General features: G+C 38.2%; 1 protein-coding gene across 3 annotated transcripts in view; it reads left to right on the top strand.

Moving 5' to 3' along the window:
* MDGA2 (MAM domain containing glycosylphosphatidylinositol anchor 2) overlaps positions 1-25563 on the top strand; it is a 601160-nt gene that overhangs the window by 255697 nt on the left and 319900 nt on the right. For all 3 annotated transcript variants that reach the window (XM_034433316.2, XM_034433314.2, XM_060693980.2), the window contains exon 3: positions 7051-7225. In XM_034433316.2, the coding sequence (XP_034289207.2) occupies positions 7051-7225 (175 nt within the window). The remainder of the gene's footprint in view (positions 1-7050; positions 7226-25563) is intronic.

Here is a 25563-nt window from a genome sequence, read left to right as displayed (position 1 = left end):
ACCAACAAAAAGACTATAAGCAAATCTGTGAAGACCGAAAATCCCAGAAGGCAATGGCAAAATACTTCCATGAAGTTGGCAAAACACTGCATCGTTGTGTCCACGAATTCAGCAGGAGTCAAGCTTGAATTGTCAGGTATCATCACATCCGATGGCACAGAATTGCAGAATTGTTCTTGCTAAAATGTTCTTTGGGCTCTCAAATAATACCTTATTTGATATTAAGTAGAGGAATATTGCTTACGATATCCTTTGCCAGTGGAAACATTTTTTTCTAAGCCTCTTCTTTAGGCTCACTAAGGCCTGGCTTGAGAATGACGGTGTCATGTTTTCTTGATGGTATATTCCTGCCTTCATTCATTCTATATTGAATGAAATTCATTTTTCTTCATTCCTATCTTAAACAATCAGTATTGTCAACTGAAAGATGATTTACTATTGGAATCATTCAGTATTCATGTTTGATTTAAGCTAGCGATTTAAGGTCCTGGTTATTTTGCAGTCATTTCCATGTAAAATCAAGGAAGATAACATATCTCCATGCTACCTTTACATATTTATCATTCTCTCTGCATGATCTTGTGATAAAGAGAGGTCAGCTGTACTGTTACTCTCTATGGGCCGTCAGTGTCTTCATGCTGTGTCATTTGCAATAGGCATTTTCTGTCTATACAACTGTTTATAAACTGATCTACATTATATCCTGCAGTTTGCAATGATGAATGTTAAGTTGGGTGAATGAGGACGCAGCAAGCCAGGCAGTGAGTGACAGCAGCTCTTTATTGTAGGGTGAGAACCCAGCAACTGACCAGGGGAAACAGCTCCCTTTATATACCTTGCAGCTGTGGTGGTCAGCCAATCAGCTGACAGTCAGTTAATTCAAACTGCCCGCCCAAAATCTACATACATAACAGTGAACAAGTGCTCTGGGTTGACCTATATATATATATATATTCTTTTCTATATTAGAGGGTAGATGTCAGTTTACAAAATTTAGCAGACATTTAGTTGGATTCCAAACAAAGTAAATTCCTTCAAAATTATTTTAGTAGTGTGATATTTAGCTTGTGCAACCTGGGGTTTCAAAGGAAAGAATAAATAAGCAAATATTCCAACCCCAGGGTTTCAATATGAAACGATGATCTTTCATAGATTTCCTTTTCAACATGTCTCGAGGCAGAACATGTATTTCTGCATTTAATGGGGGGGGGAAAGGTGTTGTAAACTATGTGATTGAAAGTCAACTGTAGTGACAAGTCTTTACAATCCATGAAAGATAGAGATATATAACAAATCTGATGCAGATACCAATGGGAATGGAGTTAGAAGATTCATTAAAATGTTCTCCGGTGTGATTAGAGAAAGCAACAGGAAGAACAATCCAATAATATCCATGATGTTAGGTTAACAAATTGCCAAACTTGGAAGGCTACAGAAATTGATGAAATCTCAACAGAAAAGTGATAAGCAACAGAAGATGAACCCAGGATTTCAATGTATTTAAACTATGCCAGCAGATTTGAACAATGAGCAGCATATTAAAAGAAGTCGTGACTATCCCTATAGACCAAAGATTAAAAGAAGTCAATCTGCATTCCAGTACCAAAAGAGAAACTAAAAATTTCACAGCAAAATTAATCTCATATGATATCAAAAGTAATGCTTATTAGGATCAACCAGGGGTGAAATCCAGCAGGTTCTGACCAGTTGTAGCAGAAATTTTGAGCAGTTCGGAGAACCGGCAAATACCACCTCTGGCTGGCCCCAGAGTGGGGAAAGAATGGATATTTTGCAATATCCTTCCCCCGGAGTGGGGTGGGAATTGAGATTTTGCAGTATCCTTCCCCTGCCACACCCATCAAGCCACACTACGCCCACCAAGCCACACCCACAGAACCGGTAGTAAAAAAAAATTGGATTTCACCACTGGGATCAACCAACTCAGTTTTGAAACCTGCATGGAAGGGGACATGCTAGATTTTAAGATGGCTTTAGAAAAGACTGAGGAATAAGAGACATGATTGTTGATACAAGTTAGATAATTGAGAAAGCCAAAGAATACCAAAAAGAAGTCATTATGCCCTTTGTTGATTATAGAAAGCTCTTTGTGTTGATGCATTTATGCTGTGGAATATGCTTAACACAATAAGATTCCTAGTACATCTCAACATCCTTGTGTGTAATCTATACACAGTATAGGCATAATCTGGTGAGACAGCTTGGCTTCAAATTGTCAAAGGAGTGTGACAAGGCTATATACTCATCCCTTATTCATTCAGTTCATACAGGTAGTTCTTGACTTATAGACATAACTGAGCCTAAAATTATATGATGACACTTCAGCATATACCTCTCCATATGGCAGGTCGGAGGAGGATGAATCAGTTCCAGGCACATCTGGAGGGGATTTGGTCAATGGCTCCAAGCAGCCACCTGAGAGTGATTTGGCTGAAGCACAGTTGCAGCAGGACAGCCCTGAGGCTTCAGGTGGGGAAAGCAGTTGCAGCTGGACAGCCCTGAGGCTGCAGCCGGTCAGCGATGAGGAAGAGGAACTGCCTTCTGCCCCTGATCCGAGAACATGTAGGGCAGAAAAAAGACAGAAGCAGTGAAGGTCAGACAGATTACTCATGAGGAGGCAGACTCGCTCCTCTTGAAGGGCTGCACCAGAAGGTGGCTATTTAGCACAGCAGACAGTTGGAGGCAATGCTGGGAACAATGTATTCTTGCTTTGAACTTTGGATTGTGTCTCTCTTCAGCTTTTGTCCTTGTCTTGTCTTTGCCTGTGGATTTGCCTTGGGAATTTGCTTTTGCCTAGTGTTGGCTTCATATGAGTAGCCTGTGGAACTCATTGGGCTGGTGCCATCACAGGGAATTGCTGGGGAATACCAATTTAGGCTCGGAAGCCTTAATAAAGACTCCTTGTACTCATGGTATGTGTGCATGTGTGTGTGTGTTCATGAGTAGGAAAGCACAACTTATGATCATAAATTGTTGCAGTAATGTCATGATATCGCATAACCAGATTTGAAGCAAACAACCTTTTTTTTTACTATTGTTGCTAAATTAGCACCACGGTAATTAACTGAATGCCAGAGTCATTAATCAAATCCACTCCCCCCTTTTTTATCATAAATCAGCAAAAAAGTCACAACACTGCAAGCAATAGTGAAGGTGAATGGACTGCCACATGCCCAAAATTTAATCATGTAACCACAGGGCAGTGCATGTCTACAACCATTGTAACTCATAAAACAGTTCATAAATAGCTCTGAGGATGTCCATTGTCACTTGTTAATTAATTGATGGGTTGTAAGTCAAGGACTATCTATATGTTGAATTAAGGGAATCTGGATTGGAATAAGACATTGTGGTTCTAAAACTGAGGAAGAAATGTCAATAACCAGTGACATGCTGATGACACTACTCCAACAGCTGAAAATGCAAAGGGTATGTAAGGTCTGCTAATAAAAGTCAACAAGAATAGTGGGAAAAATGGTACTAAACTTATATATGAAAAAAAAAAAAAGACCAAACCAATGACAACAAATAGAACAAAGAGCTTTAGAACTGATAATGAAGATATTCAAATGGTCAACTATCAGCATTAGAGGGACAGGCAGACAAGAAATAAGCAACAGACTAGTGCTTGGAAGAGCAGGCATGAAGGCCATGAAGGGGGGGAAAAATCAGACAATTATGATGTGACTTACCTACAAAGATCAGAAGATTGCAAGCAATGGCATTCCCTGTTAGACTCTGTGAGAGCAAAAGGTTAACTCTGAAGAAGCAGAAGGACGGTGATAACATAGAATTATGATTTATATTCATTCATTCCAGATACAGGAACCTGCTTTAGAACTGCTAAGGAGTTATTGGTGAATAGCTTTTACCTTTTAGGACTGACTATCCATAGGAAAAGAAGCAGCATTCAATAAATACATGCCACTGACCAGCACATGATATCATAAATATGAAAGTTTTAAAAAGATATTCAGATATCATGACATGTTTTGATTTGCAAACTCATATAGGTAATTATTTTCCTTCGACACTCTTTGAAAGAAGTTGGAATCTGTAGAAACTGGATAGAAAGTATATTTATGCATTTATAGAAATAGAATTTATGTAAATATGATTGGTACGAAGGATAGTGTTACCAATATGGAAAAGCTGTAATGAGTATAAATTTGTGTTTTGTGTTTTAAATGTTAGAAAATTTAATAAATTAAAAAAAAGAAAAGAAAAGAAAGCATATTGATGCATTTAAATTGTTGAAGAAGACTACTAAGAATGCCATATGTAGCTGGGAAAATAAAAAAAAAAAGTTGGATGATAGGACAAACCAATTCTATACTTCTCACTAATGGCAAAATGACTAGGCTCAAATTATATAATTTTAGACATATTTTGCAAATACCTAGTTCTCTTGAGATGTCTATGATGCTGGGAAACATAGAAGGAAAGACAAGAGGATAACTAGCAGCCGAGCAGATAGATTATTACAGCGGATTATGACTGTGGGTAATCTGAGGGGTCAGGTTGGTGATAGAACACCCTGGAGAAGGTCTATCCATGAGGTCACTACAGAGCAGTGCTGATAAAATAGCTTATAATGAAATAATGTGAATAAAATGAATCAAATCCTTGCACTTTTAGTGAGGAAAACATAAACAAGTGAAGATACCTCTGCTTTATAAGAGAAATGGTAATAGTATCTAGAACTCTTTGTGACTCCTCTAAAATTTTGGCTGTGCCTCTCAAAACCTCTCCAAGGTATCTGCTGAATAATAATCATCCACCAGCGGCATTTTGGAGGCTACAAATTAGATCACTGTAGGCCAAACTCATCAGGCCTGGTTCCTGACCTCCACAGATGGTCATTTGTGATGGATGGTGGAGAATCACTGTACCAGTGAACCAATCTCTTCTGCACAAACTCCATTTTATGTCATCCAAAACGTAAGAATCCAAGTAAATCACCCACTGTTTCCATTTATAAGTTGGATTTTTAAAAACCCGAATGAAATGCCTTATTGAATCATTTCACCATTCTTCACTGGTAAACTCTAAACCTCAGCGGTTATTCCAAGTTGTAGTTCCCATGCATGCATTTAGTAGGACATGCATAAAGCAGAAGTTGAGTAGCAGAGGGGGAAAAAAACCCACAAACCTTCTGATATTGTATTAAGCATTTATCCGACAGGACATTCCTTGTTCAGATGATTTAAAACTGCTTATGACAAGAAGTTTAATAATAGAAAATGCTGACAATCTGAAATATTGGCGGGCGGGTGGGGGGGGAATCCCCCTTCTAAGACTGGCTGTGTCACATGTATGCTGGATTATTTGGCAGAACCCATCTATCTGTTTTAGGAAGGGCTAAGAATTTGACACCTAAGTTTCTCTTAGTGAGAGTTACCAAGATAGGGTGTACCAACCCCACCTTGACTAATTTTGCTTTGTGCAAGTCTCTGTGAAGATACAGATAATGCAAACTATTTGATGTAATGTTTCTCATGATGGTAATTTTTATTAGATTGCCTGTGGTCATAAACATTGTGGCAAAGCTGACATCTTTTTAAAGGGAAAGGCTTAAGATGATTCCATTTCCTGGAAGGCACTGCAATTCCTGAGGATGGGTTAGAACTCTGGTTACAATCATTGTGAGGGTTTCATGAGCATCTTAGAATTCAGAAGACAATGTGTTTTTTTGAACGCAAGGTAGGGGTGCAATTAAAGCTCACATCACATAAGTCTAAATGGGGAACAAACCCTGGAGTGAGTTTTGAGAGATTGGTAAGCGTATGAGTCTGGCTCTTTGTCAAAATCTTACTCTAATCCCTGTGTTGTTTATTAATTATTTAGTTTTATTCTTTAATGGGGAGTCACACAAATTCATCTATCATTTTAGGAAACTATGATATTGCAAACTTTGAGAACTAACCCCTCGCATCCTGGACATAAACTGTTTCAACTCCTACCCTCAAAATGACGCTATAGAGCACTGCACACCAGAACAACTAGACACAAGAACAGTTTTTTCCCGAATGCCATCACTCTGCTAAACAAATAATTCCCTCAACACTGTCAAACTAGTTACTAAGTCTGCATTACTATTAATCTTCTCATCGTTCCTATCATCATCTCCTTCCACTTATGACTTATGACTGTATGACTGTAACCTTGTTGCTGATATCCTTAAGATTTATATTGACTGTTTCGCTATGACTATCCTTAAGTGTCGTACCTTATGATTCTTGATGAATATATCTTTTCTTTTATGTACATCGAGAGCGTATGCACCAAGACAAATTCCTTGTGTGTCCAATCACACTTGGCCAATAAAGAATTCTAATCTAGTCTAGTCTAATCCCATGCATTCAATAATTGCCAAAACCACAAAGTTTTACAGATACTGTATGGAATCTCTTTTGTGCCTATAGAGCTGATAAGCAGACCAATTTAAGTCCTTGCCATGTGAACCCTGCCAAATTTATGTATTTTTCTATTCAATTTTACATGTGTTATTTTTTTTAGCCGCAGAAAAATTTGCAATTTTATTTATAATGAAAAAGTTTGGATCCTGTTTTCCTAATGCACATTTTTGTTTTCAATGAAAGACTCACTTCAGTTCTATCCGAACAGGGAAATACCATAAAATTTGGTATATAAAAAATGTATTTCATTAGTGTTATGTTGATTCTAGACAACTTAGTTCTGCTGCATGCTTTCAGACCATGTATTGCTGTTAAATTCAAAACGGTAAATAACAAAACAATGATATTAGACGTCTTAGAAAACAAGCTGAGTTTTCATTCCCTATCAACTCTAAATTTGTGCATAATTAGCCCATATTTGATGGAATTACATTGAGTTAGTCATACGTAGCTTTCTTTTTCTGTATCTTAGTAAAATAATTCCATGTCTGCTACTTGAAGACTTGATGTTCTCCCAAATGTGATGTTGTGTGTGCTGCTGTAGCATGTTTCTTGGTGACAAAAAGGAGAGAAGGACCAGCTAAAGTAACACTCTTTTTTGATGCTTGCTCAGATCAGGTGGACAAAAACAGCAGGAAGTGCCTCTGACCGGTTTCAAGACTCAAGTGTTTTTAATGAGACCCTGAGGATCACAAATATACAGCGACATCAAGGAGGGCGTTACTATTGCAAAGCTGAAAACGGCTTGGGCTCACCAGCAATCAAGTCAATAAGGGTAGACGTATACTGTAAGTAAATTAATTCCAGAACTCTCTGTTACTGAGTTATATTTTCTCTGCTGCATTAAACCAGGAAGGCATTGAAGTTGGCAGTCTGGAATAAAGCAGTTATCTGTCAGCCGAGTTGTCAAAATGTCAAAGAAGTGGCCATTCCTTTTTAGGGGGGAATTTGAACATGGCTGAAATTTATCTTCTGAGAACTTTGAACTCCATATCTAGCTATCACCAGTTTCACAGTGTAAGGGGAAGATTGATTGATGTATCATGCCAGTAAGAATTGACACTAGTGAAATTCCCTCAGGAGTAACACTTTTGTCTTTCATAGTCCTGTTTTTGGAAGGCTTAAAATAGGATCCGCTAGCCAAGTGCTAAAGCCGAACCTCTGGTGAGGTTTCCAGATGTTCTTTCCATCTGATGTGTTTTACTTGAGCTTTCATTCTTAGACAATAAATCAATAAAACTGTCATTAATGACAGTCCTAATCTCTGGAGAGAACACCAAGAGAAGTGCAGATATGTCTTTTTGTTCCAGGAAAGAAATGGCATAAATCTGGAGTTGTTTTAACATTCATTTACTAGCAATGTTTCTGTATGTCTGTGTGCATCTATGCACATATACACTTAAATATTGTGGTGTTATACAAAACCTTTTTCCAAAGTGTTGGGTTTCTAAAAAATACTTTTCTCAGAACCTGTGAATCAATTTACTATATTAATTAAATTAAAGCAGTATTTCTCAATCTCAAATATGTGGACTTCAGTTCCCAGAATTCCCCAGTCACCATAGGAGATTCTGGGAGCTGAAGTCCATACATCTTAAAGTTGAAGAGGTTAGGAAATGCTGCATTACCACACCCACTAAAGAAGACCTAGAAATGGTCATATGCAGCTAAAATAAAACAAATCATGGGCTTCTTTAAATAAAACTTAGCCAAGTTATACACAGGGCATCTTATCTTTGATTATATAGGCAGTCTTCACTTAACAACCTTTTATTTAGCTTAAAAAGGTGGCTTGTGACCAATCCTTGCACTTATGACTATTGCAAAATCCTTGCAGTTATGTGATCATGATTCCAGCATTTGGCAATTATCACATATTTGCAAGAATAATGACCTGCCAAGGTCATCTGATTGTCGTTTATGACTTTCCTAGCCAGGTTCTGATAAGCAAAGTCAATGGAGCAAGAGGTCACAAGTTAGTCACATGATGTCTCACTTAAGAACCATAGGTGATTTAGTTAATGACCACAATCAAGACTGCTGGAACTACCATCACTAAGCCAGAAGTTCACATGATGTTTTGCTTTACAACTTTTTCACTTACTGACAAGAGTTGCTGGTTCCAATTGGGGACATTAAGTAAGGACTGCCTATATTTATAAAGCAATTTCCTAGAACACACAATGTCCTGGTCTTTGCTTTCTTCCATTGACTTCCACAGGAAAAAAAAAACCTCGTTCATCCAACAGGAGCATTTCTAGGGCAAGGGAGCAACTTCTAAGGAGAAAAAATAAAAGGGACCAATTAATGATTAAATAAGTATCTTCTTGGTGATTCTTATCCCTCTACCTGATTAGGCCGAGTTAAAAAAAAATCACATTGGCTGAGATGTGGATTTAGGTAGGTTTTGATCTTAGCAAATCTTGTGCTTTGAAGAATTGTCACATGGACAGTCTATTTTATTTTAATAAATTAGAAATAATTAAACAAAGCTTGTGTGGTTACTCCTCAAATATTGCTAATTTCCTAATGGTGGAATTAAATATTATAATTTGGGAGTGATGTTTGTAAGGGCTTGGGGACAGTGGGACATATCCACAGACTGCCAGCAGCCCTGAATCTTCAGATTATACATGAGATGAGACTTGTTCTGGTACTGTGAACTCAGAATTCTGTAAAATTTAATTGGTGTCCTTGTAGCTAGACTTTGGTTGAATGGTTTCAGGGCTTGAGATATCACCTGTCCATCAATGATGTGAGACAATATTTGGGAATCAATATGACTCAGCCTATAGGACACTCTTTCTTCTTTCAACAACATTGAAAATTCCTGTTTTCCTTCCTTTAAGCTTCATTCACTTATTAACCTAAGCCATTTGAGTTAGAGATGGGGGAATTTTATACATTTTTAAAAGGCAAAGAAGCTTATTAGAATAACAAAGGTAATATACTTTTTTTAAAAAAAGGGAATTCTAGTCTCAGACATATTCCCTGTTCAAAAGAAGTAATTGAGTAGATTTTGAACAAAAGGAGCATTAAGGGATCCCATAAGAACATATTTTTTTTCTTAATCTTTTTGTGCTACTGATCCATGCAAATTCACAAGACCAGGAATCATGCTGTGTGTGGGACACAAAGCAAAGAATGGGAAAGAATATGATTAGTACTACGGGAGAGACCAACTCATATCTTGGGCTCTACCATTTGAAGGTGTAATTGAAGACTCACCTGACTGAATGTGCTTTCATATCAGGAAATAAGAGCATAAAAAACATGGTAGCATGAGGTTCGCCTTGCTGGATCAGGCCAAAGCCCATCTTAATGTACCATTTTGTTTCTCAGAACAGCCACTTAGATACCTCTCAAGTATTCACAAGCAGAAGAACTGTTTTTGATCTCGAATTGAGGCACATGAGTCACAAGTCTAGTAAACTCTTAACAAACCTGACCTCTGTGAATTTATCCAATCCCCTTTTAAAGCCATCCAAGTTTCTTAACTATCCCTGTATCTTGCAATGAATTCTACCAGTTAGCTCTGTACAGCGTAAAAAGTGCTTCCTTTTGTCTGTAAATAAAATGCTGAGGAATAAAAACCAGCAAATCAGGAGGAAAGGTTTAGATCAGGCATGTCCAACCCATGACCCATGGGCTCCATGTGGCCTGGACACTAGATATGGCCTCACAAGTTCATAATTTTTAACACTATGTGATTTATATATATATAATATATATTATACGTACCCCAAGACAATTCCTCTTCATTCAATGTGGCCCAGGGAAGCCAAAAGGTTGGATACTCATGGTTTAGATGATTTAACAGATTAAGAGAGTTGGAAGGGACCTTGTAGGTCATCTAGTCCAACCCCCCACCCAAACAGGAGACCCTACACCATTTTTGACAAATGGCAGTCCAATATCTTCTGAAAATCTTTCAGTGATGAAGCTCCCACAACGTCCGAAGACAAGATGTTCCATTGGTTGATTGTTCTCACTGTCAGAAAATTTCTCCTTATTTCTAGGTTGAATCTCTCCTTGATCAGTTTCCATCCATTATTCCTTGTCTGGCCTTCGGGTGCCTTGGAAAATAGCTTGACCCTCCTCTCTGTGGCAGCCCCTCAAATATTGGAACACTGCTATCATGTCTCCCCTGGTCTTTCTCTTCACTAGACTAGCCATGCCCAGTTCCTGCAACCGTTCACTGTATGTTTTAGTCTTCAATCCCCTAATCATCCTGGTTGGTCTTCTCTGCACTCTTTCTAGAGTCTCAACATCTTTTTTATAGTTCTGTCTGTCTATCATCTATCTATCTATCTATCTATCTATCTATCTATCTATCTATCTATCTATCTATCTATCTTTCTATCTATCTATCTATCTATCTATCTATCTATCTATCTATCTATCTATCTATCTATCTATCTATCTATCTTCCTGACAAGCTAGTTGCCTATATGCATGTATTTGTTTGCTTGATGGATCAATATTTTTTCATGTGGTCTAGTGGGATACTGCAGGTAGTCTTGACTAACTTGAAGTTAAGATGGAGCCAAAAATAGATACAATCCAGATTCAAAGTTCTGATAGCCCACATGCCCACATTTGCATTTTTGAGTGCTTGGCATCCGACCCATATTTATAGTCCTTTGCAGCATCCCACAGCCACGTAACTGTGATTTATTATTATTATTTTTTGACAGAAACTGTCAGAGAAAAAACTGTCCCTGTCAGGAGGAGGGGTCAAACAGGGGATTAGTCTGGAATTGTTACATAGAAACAAAAGAGCAAGGTCCAATACCCTCCCTCCCCTTTGAATCCTGCTGAATCTTGTTCTTCTCAGGGATGAACTGCCAGTCTGGGAAGGTTCCTGTGAAATAGGCAATAGAACAATAAGGTAGTTAGTTTAAACTCTTCAAGTCTGGGTCTTGTTGTGCCAGAGAGAAACCAGCATTTACTTCTGGTTTCCAGCCAACAACACCCATTGTTGACAATGAATTTGCTTAATGACTGGAGTGTTTGCTTAACAACCATGGATTCTCTTAATGATTATCATAAAAAATGTTGTGAAATCAGGCCAGTCACATGATGGCCTGCTTAATGACCAACATGACTTATGGCAATAATTCTGAGCTCAATTATGATATAAGTCAAATATTACCTATACCCAACACATGCATGCTGTTCCAGGAAGAAATTGGTGGACAAATATCATAGAATCATAGCACTAGAAGGGACCTTAGAAGTCTTCTACTCCATGCCACCCACCCAAAGCAGAAGTCCTCATACCATCAATGAATCATGAATCAAATGCAGTATGTTGAATCAAATACATTATATTGGATTTAAATGATGTTCCTTGTACGAGTGATTGAAAGACCATTGTTTATTTTCAAGGGTGGGAACTTTTAATAATTCCAGAGAGAATCTACTTAATTCTCAGTTCCATCATCTATTATAGGCTCCTCGCTCCACCCAAGTGAGCCTTCTTCTTGCCAATGCTGTTGTTAATAAGAATAATACCATTATTTTTAACAGTTTTTAATGGCTTGCTGGAGCTAGGAATCAAGACATCTGTCTCATGGGAAAAAATGTCCTAGAAATGATAACACATTCATACACTTCCAGATACTCTTTTAAGGACAGCTCCATGTAGAACATATTACATGAGTCCATTGAGGGGTTACTAGGATACAGGACATGAATGACCATGAGCAAAGTCTCCTGATCTATGAACAGGTGCAGCTGTTCAAATGTCTTCTGGCCATAACTACCATTTACTCTTTGAGCAGAAGTTCTGAGTTTAGTAGGACCCCATTAAGTAGCACAACCGGCACCAAAGATGGCATAGTCCAAAAGCAGCAGTACCCCAAATCCAGAGTCACTCAGGCTTGCCAGTGTTCATTTGAAACCTCATCCAGACCTTCACACTCTCCAGACATTGAGATGAGACCTCACCAACATCACTTAATTCACCAGAGGAAGAGATCAGGGGTGAAATCCAGCAGGTTCTGACAGGTTCTGGAGAACTGGTAGCGGAAATTTTGAACAGTTTGGAGAACTGGTAGCGAAAATTTTGAGTAGTTTGGAGAACCGGCAAATACCACATCTGGCTGGCCTCAGAGTGGAGTGGGAATGGAGATTTTGCAATATCCTTCCCCTGGAGTGGGGTGGGAATGGAGTTTTTGCAATATCCTTCCCTTGCCATGCCCACCAAGCCACGCCCACCAAACCACATCACGCCCACCAAGCCATGCCCACAGAACCAGTAGTAAAAAAGTTTGGATTTCACCACTGGAAGAGATGTATAACTGGGTATCATCAACATACTGATGATACCTCACACCATGGCAACACGTGTTCTCATCCAATGTTGAATAAGAGCAGAAAGAACACTGGGCCCTATGGCATAGTAGGGACTAAAAGTGGGATCTCTCTCCATCCCCAATCACTGCTGACTGATAATGATCCTGAAGAAAGGAGTTGGTCCAGCAAAATACAGTGCAATTCACCCACCCTGCAGCTGGTCCATAAGGATATAATGGTTAATAGTATCAAAAGCTGCAGAGAAGTCAAGCAGAGCAAGGATGGCCATCATCCAAAGCACAACTATGGTAATTCTACTGAGTCACGAATCCTGATCAACAGGGACCAGATATCTGTGTCATCCAGGGTCTTCTGAAGTTGTTACACAACCACCTTCTCAACTACCTTTCCCTCAAAAGGGGAAATTGGATAGTAGAAAAAAGAATGTTTAGAATGGTGGGATCTCGTAACATGTCTCTTGAGTCCCATAAGATGACAAAACTGTACTTTTTAATGAAACAGCCATTTTTTTTTCATGCAATGTCTCTCTTCCTTTGAGAGATTATCTACTGGAGATAAAAAAGAAAACAAAGCCTTGTGTTCTTCTCAATAAGTGAGGTTATACAGCAGCCATTCCCCCCCCCCCTATCTCATTATCCAGGAAAGGCTTTGGATAAACTTCCAGTGTATTCTGTTAGTCTTTTTCTACTCAAGTTGCAAGGGCCCAGAGTTGAATGTTAACAAGGACACTTGTGAATATTTTTGCATACAACTGGAACAAAGTGATGTGAACAGATACACTACTGAATCTTTTTACATTTCCCCCCCTGCATTGTGTTTTATCAATGCAAATCCAAAAGAAAAGAACAAAAGATGCAAATCAGCTGACAGGACTAGAAAACGCCACACGCTGTGTATGTAAAGCTGTCTGCATCAAGATGAGCAGTGAAAACAAAAAGAAGAAATGAAAGAAATGAAAGGAAGGGAAGGGAAGGGAGGGAGGGAGGGAAGAAGGAAGGAAGGAAGGAAGGAGGAAGAAAGGAAGGAAGGAAGGAAGGAAGGAAGGAAGGAAGTCTCACAAATCCATTTACACACAATTTCAGTCATCCTGACATCTCAAAATATGAAGAGAAATACAATAGGAAAAGTTTGCTGACAAGGAAACCCTCCTCCTGTTAGAGTTTCTTGCAAAAATCAAATCCAGAAGCACACACAGATAAACTGATGCAGCAGGATTCATTAACTTCTTTATATTCACAATAATACATGAAGTAAATTTACAATACCAACAGCAGATTCACAGTTTCATTTCAGCTCAGATCAGAAGACCAGTTTACACACAGAGTACAGCAGCTCAGAGCTTAATATACATTGGTTTCAGTTTCGTTTCTCTGCAAAGAATCAGAAGCTGCAGACTAAGACACCCCCTGGCTTCAGTCTGTCTCAGCTCCCAATTGGCTGACTTAGTTGTTAAGCCTATTCATTGGCTGACCTTATTACCATTTCTTCTCAGTCACGAATATTCTGACAACATCCAATTACAAGATCTGATTTGCAATGAGTGAATTGCATTTGTGTCATATAATCTAGGCTGAACCAATATGTAAGAGTAACATGTGGGCTTGGTGTTTATTTTTCTCTTTTGAGTCTTTTCCAGAGAACAGTCAAAAATTCTCAGCAGTACTTTTTCCCAAGTGTGCAAGTGACCTTTTCATCAGAAGGTCAATCTGCCTTTTTCTGTGAGAGTGATTGATGGTTTCTATCATTCCACATCTATCCTTCCTGTAACATCCAAGAAATCCTCCCTTTTCTACTATATACACCCCATGCCTCAGTCTGATCATTCTCATGTTATTGGCAGCTGAAGATCACCAGTTTTATTATTATTATTTTTAAGAATGACACATCACTTTGTATTTATAAGGCCCTTAATATACTTTATGTCATTCAAAGGTAATCAACATTTTCAGGCAACACAGTATCTAGTGACATTGAAGAGGCCAAATGATTTTAAAAAGTAATAAGAACGATGATTCAAATTGCTATAATCTAGTTCTTATGAGACTGAAGATGATTCTGTACAAATTCCTGGAATGTCTCATACACAAAACCAGTCCTTTTAGACATGTTTATGTGAAGGCATATAATATTATCAGATTATAGAATTTGTCTGATGCCATTTAGAATATTGACTGCCCAGTGTAATAATCAAATTAATTTGGACCATTAAACTTCAGAGAATTTCCATTTTTCTGAGTTCCGATTCAAGTCAAATGCCTCAATTCAAATTGGCAACTGGACATAAAACGAAATTCTAGAAAAAAGACATCTTTGTATTTGAAACAATGATGCAATTTTATATTAAAATAACATAGGTGGGAGAAGGAACTTAATTTCCTTACAAATTCTGATTCATTTGCTCATAATGATTAGCAGCAATTATACCTACTTTCCTGCCGTAACTGGCCCTGAGTGTCAAGCCCATTGTTTCGCTCGACAACATAGGGAAGGGAAGGAGGAGTGAACCTGCCTGAATGCAGAGCAGGGTGTCGTTTCACAGGGTGTGGTGACAGTGGCACTGGGTGTAGGCGGCTGGAGCTGGGAGAAAGGAGAACGTCGGAGAAAGGAGTAGAGGGGAATGATATCAACGGGGGATGCTGTCACGAGACTGATGCGGAGGAAGGGCAGCTTGTTGGAAAGCATTCCACAGCTGAGGAAAGCCCATATGATCGTTGGGGGTATGGCGGGTGGGCGGCGTGGCTCTACAAAAAGCACTGAGAGGCAGATGCTCTTAGCGCCGACTTTGAACTGTTTGAGCTCAGCGTTTCCTCAGATCTAGAGACTGAGTAGCTATCTAATTGGGACTGATCAGCTTTCCAGGTAACTGAGCTGAAATGACTTTTTTTTTTTCTCTATTGTGGTGCTCCACTTTTCAAACTGTTTTTTCAAGGAAATTCACCTAGCATCTACTCTGCTGTCTTTTTAATTTTTATAGACCGATAACACACTACTCTGTTTATTTTCAACTCCACTGTTGTGTTTTGGCATCATCTTTGCAGTTGGTAGATTGTTGTTGTTTTTTTTTCTGATTGTTGGAATACAATTGCAATACAAACTCTAGGAAAGCCTGAAGGGTGGGATATGCATTTCATATGCAATGAACAAATCAAAATGATAATTGCAAGAGCTATGTGAATTAGCAAAGTTCGTTTAACAGATTTAACAGATTAACAGAGTTGGAAGGGACCTTATAGGTCATCTAGTCCAACCCCCCCCCCCCGCTCAAACAGGAGACCCTACACCATTTCTGACAAATGGCAGTCCAATCTTTTCTTGAAAGTCTCAAGTGAGGAAGCTCCATCAACTTCCGAAGGCAAGCTGTTCCATTGGTTGATTGTTCTCACTGTCAGAAAGTTCCTCCTCATTTCTAGGTTGAATCTCTCCTTGGTCAGTTTTCACCCATTATTCCTTGTCTAGCCTTCAGGTGCTTTGGAAAACAGCTTGATTCACTCCTCTCTGTGGCAGCCCCTCAAATATTGAAACCTCAAATATTGGAACACCAAAAGCCAGTTGAAGAATCAATGCTTGGCTAAGATTTGTAGAAAGTCTATGGTGAAAAGAAATGTCTGTTAAAAAAAGAAGAAGAAGAAAAAAGGTGTAAAAAGGGGAAAACTTCTTTCCCAGAGACTTCTGGGCCTGACTTTGCAATCCTCAAAGTAATTTCAGATTATGCTGCCAAAATTTACTGGCAAAAACAGCTAGTTTTTTAAAGCATAGTTTTCACTAAAATCATAGCCACAATAAATGCATTAAGTCTCTGAGAGCTTAACACAATCCAATAGCTAACACCTATCTCCTCCCCTTTTCCCCCAAACCCCCAGGCTGAAACATTTTGGCCCTTGTATCCTGGAGATGCCATTGCATCAGAGAACCCACCTGCTGGAGCTCCTGAAGGGCATGATAATTGGTTAAGAAAAGAGTGGTTTCTATTCCAGACCAAAATAATTGCCAGTCCAAAATAATAGAATTTCTGTGCAGGATAGGAGATCTAAAAAATTGGCTGGGTTAGGAGAGGTTATAATAGTTTTAAGAGCTCTCTTCAAGTATTGATTGGTGGCTATTAAGTGATAATAAATATGTCCAGCTTTATTTTTGTCATCTATGAATCCAACTTCCAGAGCAAGAAAGTAACACAGCTCGCTCTGATCTTGCCCCAATATACAGATTGTCCTTGCAATAAAAAGGTAAAGGTTCCCCTTGCATATATGTGCTAGTCGTTCCTGACTCTAGGGGGCGGTGCTCATCTCCGTTTCAAAGCCGAAGAGCCAGTGCTGTCCGAGGAAGTCTTCGTCTTGTGGCCGGCAGGACTAAATGCCAAATGTGCACAGAATGCTGTTACCTTCCCACCAAAGTTGGTCCCTATTTTTCTACTTGATTTTTTACATGCTTTCAAACTGTTAGGTTGGCAGAAGCTGGGACAAGTGATGGGAGCTCACCCTGTTACGCGGCACTAGGGATTCGAACCGCTGAACTGTCAACCTTTCGATCGACAAGCTCAGCATCTTAGCCACTGAGCCTCCACATCCCATGTCCTTGCAATATTGGATGGGAAAAACACCTTTTCTGGAACAAGGAAACCACTGCAGGATATGGGAGGCAAAATAATGTCATTCTCTCTGCACTCAACCCAACTCATGTTGAAAATGATTTTTGTAAGAATGCAAAATTTTCATTCTCATTTCACAAGGATGCACTGGCCAATTCCCTCTTGCTATACAGATCTGAATGTGTGATTCTGTTTGTTCTCAAGAGCAAGTTAAATCTCAGAAAATTTGTCTCAGGCATGTGCCAGGAATTAGCTTCTTCAACTCCCTTCTCCTTTATTCCTCAGAGACCTGGTCATCATCATTTGGAAAACAATTCTAACTGCAACAGAATATTTTGGTATTCTTCTCTGTCAAAAATGTCTCTCAAAAACAAACAGACTTTTTCCCCCAGCATATATGGCACTTTATAGAATAAAGCATATGAAATAGCGATAGCACTTAGACTTACGTACCACTTCACAGTGCTTTACAGCGCTCTCTAAGTGGTTTAAAGAGTCAGCCTGTTGCTCCAACAATCTGAGTCTTCATTTTAACAACCTCAGAAGGATGGAAGGCTGAGTCAACTTTGAGCCGGTAAGAATCAAACTTCTGACAGTCAACAGTTAGCTTGCAATACTGCATTCTAACCACTATGCCACCACAGCTCTAAATGAAATGACATATCATTTGCCCTGAGGACCTAAGAGTCAAAAGTCCTATTGGGAAAAAAAAAAAAGAAAGAAATAAGAAAACAAGAAAAAGAAAAGGCACTACTGATTTTAGATTAATGTAAGCTTGCATTTAGTATTTCTTTGAGGTTTGGATGCAGACATTCATGTTGGATGCATTTTCAGATAGCATTAAGATAATCAGAAGAGCTTTGCCCTCTGTGGGATCAGAAGAAAAACAGGCTCCAACTAGCCTCCTTTTCTGTATACTCGAGAACCAGTTATTCACTAACAACTGACAGTTATTACTGCTGGTCAGAAGCAACATTAACTGTTTTAATTAAGCAAAAGAAGATAGTCAGGTTTTTTTTTCCACTTGGAGAATCTAGACTTGTTGTTTGAAACAAAAAAAGAAAAAAGAAAGAAACTTTGACTTTAGGTTTCATTTGGTTTGTTGTAGAAATGGCTAGTATTTACTTATTAAAGGTAAAAGTTTCTCCTGTCCAGTTTTGTGTGATTCTGGTGTGTGTGTGCTCATGTTAGTTTCTTATCCAAGGGATCCAGTGTTGTCTGAAGACATTTCCATGATCCTGTGGTCACCATGACTATACTTAGAGGTACATGGAATGCTGTTACCTTCCCACTGAAGTGGTACCTATTTATCTACTCACATTTGCAGATTTTTGAACTACCACAAATTCCCAAAAATAAGACCCTGTCTTATATTTTTTGAACCCTGAAATAAGTGCTTGGCCTTATTGCCATCGCTCAAAAGCCCGATTGGGTTTATTATCAGGGAATGTCTTATTTTGAGGAAAACAGGGTAGGTGGGCAAGAATTTACTAATTAGGAGAAGTAAAAGTCTAATCCTCCACATTACTATCCTGACAAAAGTTAGAAGTTACTGCTTTTTTTACCCTTTTCTTTTTATCTCACACTTTCCTCCCTTCCTTTCCCGCCTCCATTTTCCTTTTATCTTTATTTCTATTTCTATTTCATTTTCAGATAAACTTCAATTTTAAAAAATAAAATAAAATCAAGTAGTGCTGGGCAGATAAATTCTTCTTCTTTTTTCTTCTTCTTCTACTTCTTCTTCAACGTGATGACCCAAAATGTGCTTTCAACGTTCTTCAAAGGATGGAATATCCTTTGTACAACCTTAACAATGATGTACTAAAAAGACACGTATGAATGTTTGATCTTTCCTTCTGCAGCCACTCTCAGATATTCTGCAGCTTCGTCGACTTCCCATGCTTCCAATAAATCCCATGGAAAGATAGTAAGAAAACTCCTTCTTGCTATGGAGTTTTTCCATAGCAGTGCTATTGGCACCATGAATGAGCAGATGTGGTCTTGAGAAATAGCTGGTTAATTTCTGCTTCCCTTGGAAAAATGTGGAAAAATCAGCTACACAAACATTTGTTGATGAATTTTGAAAGATTATTATATTTTGCTAGGAAAAAAAGTGATGTCAGGGTTCCAAGTAACACCCCCAACAAAGGCTTGAGTTTCCTCAAAGTTCCATTTTATTAGAGATGTCATATTGGCACACCTGAGAAAACCCGAATCTGAAAGTTTCCAGGTTTTCCCCACCCAAAGGAAAGTTCAAGTTCCTGCCCAACACCCACATGTCCATCACATGGTCTAATCAAAGCACCGTCCCAACTGAAGTTTCAGCCCTCCAGGTGCAGGGCAAGATGTCCTTGACTTTCTGAGAAAGGAATGTTATTATGACTATATATCACCCATGCTCCATACAATCCCCCCTCCCAGTTTCCCACAGTAGTAAATGTGGCAGGCCTGAAGATCCAATGAAAAAGATGGCTTCTAGACCTGACAAGTGATCCATTCCTTTTCAGAAAGGGATACTGCAACTGCATGGTTAATCTAGGCATTGATAAGTCCTAAGGAAGGAAAATGGGAGTGGGAGAACATACATCTCCAGATCAACCAAGTCAAAAAATGTTCAGTGTGGGGACTTCCTGTTTGCTGCTGGCTGCCGCCAGACGTTCCTTAGGGATCGTCAGCTTCCACTGCCTGTTAGAGCCGCCTTCACAACGGAACGGCGGCTCGAAAAAACTCCGTTCCCATGAGGAAACGGAGATAGAGCCGGCAGGGGTGGGTAGAACTCTCTGCAGAGTCCCAAAAGTTTTTCTTTTACTTTTGGGATGGAGCGGATGAGATGCCCCATATCCCCAGCCGTTGCTCCGGGCTTTGGGAGACCTCTGCTAATGCAGAGCCAGGCGTCAAAAGCAAGCTTGCGAATTTGACAGATTACTCAAAGAAAATGTGAGCTGGACCTGTAATACTGAAGCGCAAGTATTTTACTTATCTTTTAAAAATTACTTAAGAGAATAGAGGAAGAGAAAGAGGAAAAAAGTTTCTTTTTAAAATGGCGTCTGCCGCGGCTGGAGAAGAGTTTGAGAGGGAAAGTTCTTCCGTTTTTTATTATTACAATGTAGCGGAATAAATACCACTGGCTACATTTGTAGACAAAACTCCGCTCCTGTTTTTGTTTTTCTCTTTTTTCCCTGGAGGCTTGAGTGTTGCTGGCTGGAAGTCTTTTGTCTTGTTTTTTTTTTTTTTTTCTTCTTCTAACAAAGCCTGCTTAGGCGGAAACATGGCACTGAGGCTTGTGAAGTCAGACAAACAAATAGGTGGGGGGGATTCCCCCACCAAGAATTTAAAGCAATATGTTTTAACTCTTCAGTCCCAGAAACCTGATTTTAATATAATAGAATTTCTCTTAGAGGAGATTGAAAGAAGGGATGAGATTGTGAATCAGCAACTTGAAAAATTTAAGCAGGAAACTAAGGAATTGGTGAAATCCAAGTTTGACTTTTTGCAGCAAAAAATTTTAAAATTGCCAGAATTCATGATTCGGTTGGATACAAATACTAATTTACTAGAGTCAAAAATGGATGAAATTCAAGATAAATTGGACAATAGATTTCAAAAAATTGAAAATGATTTGTTAAATATTCAGGATTATAGTTCAGAAGAAAAATTTAAAATGGATGCTGACCAAAAGTCTGGTAATGTAGAATATCTGGAACAGAGGATTCAAAAAGAGGTTCTAAAGATACAATATAATTTCACAGAATATGCAATAAGACTTAGAGGTTTGCAGGAAAATAACAGAGATGACTTAAGGAAAATATCTTCTGAATTTCTAGCTGGGATTTTAAAGATTCAACCTGAGGAAGTGTTTTGTAGGATTGACAGAGCTTATCGAATAAACTCTTGGACTGCCAAGCAAAGGCAATTGCCTAGAGATGTGGTAATCTATTTTTCAGATAAAGAAATTAGGAATAAAATTGTGCAAAATTCCTTCAATTCTAATTTGCAATTGTATGGAAGAAAGATTTGGATTTACAAGGAACTCCCACCTAAGATATTAATGGAAAGGAAGAAATTTGGCTTTCTGGTGTCTGAGTTAAAAAGGAGAAATATTCAATTCCGGTGGGACGTCCCAGTTGGTATTATATTGAGATATCAAGGAGAAAGATACCAGTTAAATACTGTTGAAAGGGCGGAAGAATTTTATCAAAATAGGTTGAAAATGAATTTAACGTCTTCAGATATAATACAGGATAAGCAGAAGGAGCTGGAACTAAAGACAGAGACTGTACCAGATAAATTGCCTTTGGATTTATCGGATACCCCAGCTGGATTATCTACAAATTTGAGAGAAGTGCCATCTGATTTTAATGTGATGACTTATCAAGGCAAGGACAAGCATGGAAACCAATTAGAGGATATACAAGGGATAAAAAAGAAATGCGAGACACAAAAAATTAGGATGGAGGTCAAACCCACAAAAAGAAAACAAAAAAAGAAATAGGTTGTACAAAAATAGAAATTTCTAACCCAAGCAACAGTGAAGCCAGTGATTTTAAAATATGAATGATTATGTGAAAACATAGAGGAGGCGACATATTGGTCAATATCATCCTGAGGATAGTGGCAGATCTCTGCATTGCCGTAATTTTGGGACATGGAAAGAGCCTCAAATTGATGGTTTTGAATTATCTATTTTGAAACTTCTTTTTGTGTTGATAAATATATTATAATTATCTTGAATTATAAGGCAAGAGAATCACATTGGGACATGCAGAAGATCGGGTTGTTACCCAATACGATGATGGAAATTAATAATCCTGATGAAACCCACAATTATTATTATATGGAATACAATTATAATGTCACTCGGGTGGTTGTTTTTACTTTTATATATATAAGAAGATGTTTACTACTGATGGGGGCAGATATGATTGGAGATCTTGAATAAACTGTTGCATCCGCAAGCTATGTCACCCTATTATGGATGTTGGTTTTAACAATCCAGTGGAAAGACTTCAAGAAGATATTATATGGACTATAAATTTAAAGTTATTGTCTTTTCTTTTTTTTATTTAGATATAATGGAATATATATATATATATATTTTTAAGTAGTGTGGGCAGTGAATTAAAGATATCAAGAATTGTTGTGTATGGTAAATTTGTAAGACAGTGGGTGAATAAGCTAGCTACAGACTGATTAGTTTAAGAAAAGGGATTTTTAAGTGATACATTTAGGGGAGTGGAGGAAATGGATAGAGTGGAATAAATGTTAAATTAGATTTTATGGGGAGCCCGCTTTGAAATGTTATTAAAGTAGGACTTATTGTATAGTTTTAAAGTGGAAGGTGGTTTTGAATTGTTGCAATAATGCATAGATATAAAACACTATTATGCTAAATTAGAGTTATTTTATAATAGTTATAGTATAATGTGTTTGTTTTTTTTTTTTTGTTTTTTTTTCTCTTCTTCTTTTCTGAAATGTATGGATAAAGGGGGATTTATAATACTTTTAGTAAGTAAAGGTCAGTATTTTGAGGAGGGAGTAAGTAATCTGTTATGAATTAGGGTTTTTTTTTGTTACGAAGAAGTCACAGGGGGGGAAGGGTGGGGGAGGGGGGTTAGGGAGGGGGGGGGAGGGGGGGAAAAAGGGGGAAAAATTTGTATTTGAAAACCTTTTCAATAAAAAAAAAATGTTCAGTGTTTTTTCATCTGGAGAAAAAGGGCCTGTTTTGGATCCGAGAAATAGAAACATTGAGAATAGATTTACCAAACTAGAGACATGATTTCAACATGAGCCATGGTGGCGCAGTGGTAAGAATGCAGTACTGCAGGCTACTTCTGCTGACTGCTGGCTGGCTGCCTCTCACCAGGCTCAAGGATTGACTCAGCCTTCCAACCTTCCAAGATGGGTAAAACGTTGGGGGCAATATGCTGACTCTGTACACTGGCTTAGAGAGGGCTGTAAAGGACTGTAAAGCGGTATATAAGTCTAAGTGCTATTGCTATAAGTGCTATTTCCATCCATGCAAACCCATCACATTGGAACTGAACTTTTATTATATTCCGTGCTATATTGCCTACATCTCAATGAATGTGTATAATTCTCATTATTTGATGGACTGCAAAAGAAAAGGAATGCTATTATTTTCTTTTTAGATCTATGATTTGGGTGATTGAAAACTTTGCCTTGCAGTGGAAGCCATAGCTGTATTTTTTGGGTGTGGATCTTCTGTGTTACCGTATCACTTTCCTCCATTACCAAGAAATCATGAAAACTGTAGCTTGCAGTAAATTTAGCTGGAAATGCCCAACAATGCTTACCAAGTATTAGTTACCAAGAATCCCTGAGAGAGGAAACAACAGCCAAATCAGTTTAATGATGCCATCTAAGGCATGTTTGCCTGAGAATATGCTCTCTGACCCTTCCTTCTATGCCCAGAGAGATGGAACTAATAACCCCTTTTATATGATACAACACTCAGTTTCTCTGGCTTTCCATGAACATAATCTAGAGCACTTCCAGTAAATGTCCCTGCAGAGACCTATAACTCTCTCCCACTTGCAGCAATTAAGATCCAATTCAGGGATTGGAAATATAGTTCAGCTTTCTCATTAACGTCCTTTCGGAGGTGAGCTTGCCTGGGATTCTGAAACACTTCAAATTGTCATTGCAATGCTGCTTGTAATGTCTGTCCCAGGTAGCTCCCAATAGAATAAAGGGCATATTGTGAACTATCATTAAAGTTCTCTTAGCATCCTTCCATCTTTTCTGCTCAAGTCAGAGCAGGTAAGGGTGTGTGTGGGTGAACCAGCTTGAGAATAGCAAAGAATATGGAATCATAAAGTTGGAGAGGGTCATTAGACTATTGAGCCCAAACTTCTGATCAGTACAGAAATCTAAATGAAAACATCCTAACACATAAGGTCTTTTACATTTGCTGGAGTAGCAATAGCAATAGCACAAAACTTAGATACAGCCCCATAGTGCTTTACAGCCCTCTCTAAGCAGTTTACAGAGTCAGCATATTGCCCCTAACAGTCTGGATCCTCATTTTACCAACCTCAGAAGGATGGAAGGTGGAGCCAACCATCAGGATCAAACTCCAGACTATGAGCAGAGTTAACCTGCAATACTGCATTCTAACCACTGCACCACCATGGCTCCTCATTGAGAATCCATTGAGATTCCCTTGATATTTGAACATAGATCTTTTTAACATTTATATGTTATTGTGTTTTACTAATATAGGTGAAATGCTAATATATATTGCTAGTCCATGTATGATATGCTAAATAAATAACATGGATGCAATCCATCCATTGAGAGGATTTCATCTCTCTGAATAATTGGTCCCAAAGCTGAACTGCTCTTGTTAGGGATAGCTTTGTTGTGTTTTCTAAAACATCGATTCAGAATCTGCCTTCTTGTAACTTTTTTTTTAAAAAAATACTTACTTACATTATTGGTAAACTGGCCCAATCAAAGACACATGATGGGGTACAGCAGAGAACACCGATGAAAAAGCCCTTAAGGGTGACAAAATCAACAATGCTTAATCAAAATATTGATCTGAACCTGCCTTTTTGAATGAGAGAAAACAGTCTTTTTTCATGTAAGACATTATTTCAGGCATTTGAAAAATACTTTCATATACATTCTGTCTCAGTCATCTCTTGTCAAGGCCGTACATTGGTTGCTCCTTCAACCTTTTGTCAAAGGACTTAGTTTCTAATCCCCATATTTGTTGCCCTCTTCTGAACTAGTTGCAATCTCTTTAAATCCTTCTTAAAGTGTGAAAAACTAAACACAATAACCAAGGGGTATTTGACCAAAACAGAATAACAGGAATGGTTACTACGCATTGTTTTGAAATTTATTTCTTTTTTTATAAATATTTTTGTCAGCACTAGGATAAATTACAATTTTTATTATTTTATATCATACATTATAAATTATATTTCTACTACTGTAGACAAAAAAATGTATTTGCTGTCTTTGTTACACATAACTGCTGGCTCAGTTTGTGGAACTTTTTCTCCACAAGTAACTATTATCCCAAAATATTTTTTTCAAGAATATTTATTTAATTTAGTACTTTACTTTACTTTACTTTACTTTACAAGTAATTCAAGATATATATATATATATATATATATATATATATATATATATATATATATATATACACACACACACACACACACACACACACACACACACACACAC

The sequence above is a fragment of the Pantherophis guttatus genome, chromosome 1, assembly GCF_059756535.1.
Source record: "Pantherophis guttatus breed Tessera chromosome 1, ASM5975653v1, whole genome shotgun sequence".
Taxonomy (NCBI): domain Eukaryota; kingdom Metazoa; phylum Chordata; class Lepidosauria; order Squamata; family Colubridae; genus Pantherophis; species Pantherophis guttatus.
This window is presented reverse-complemented; position numbering and strand designations above follow the sequence as displayed.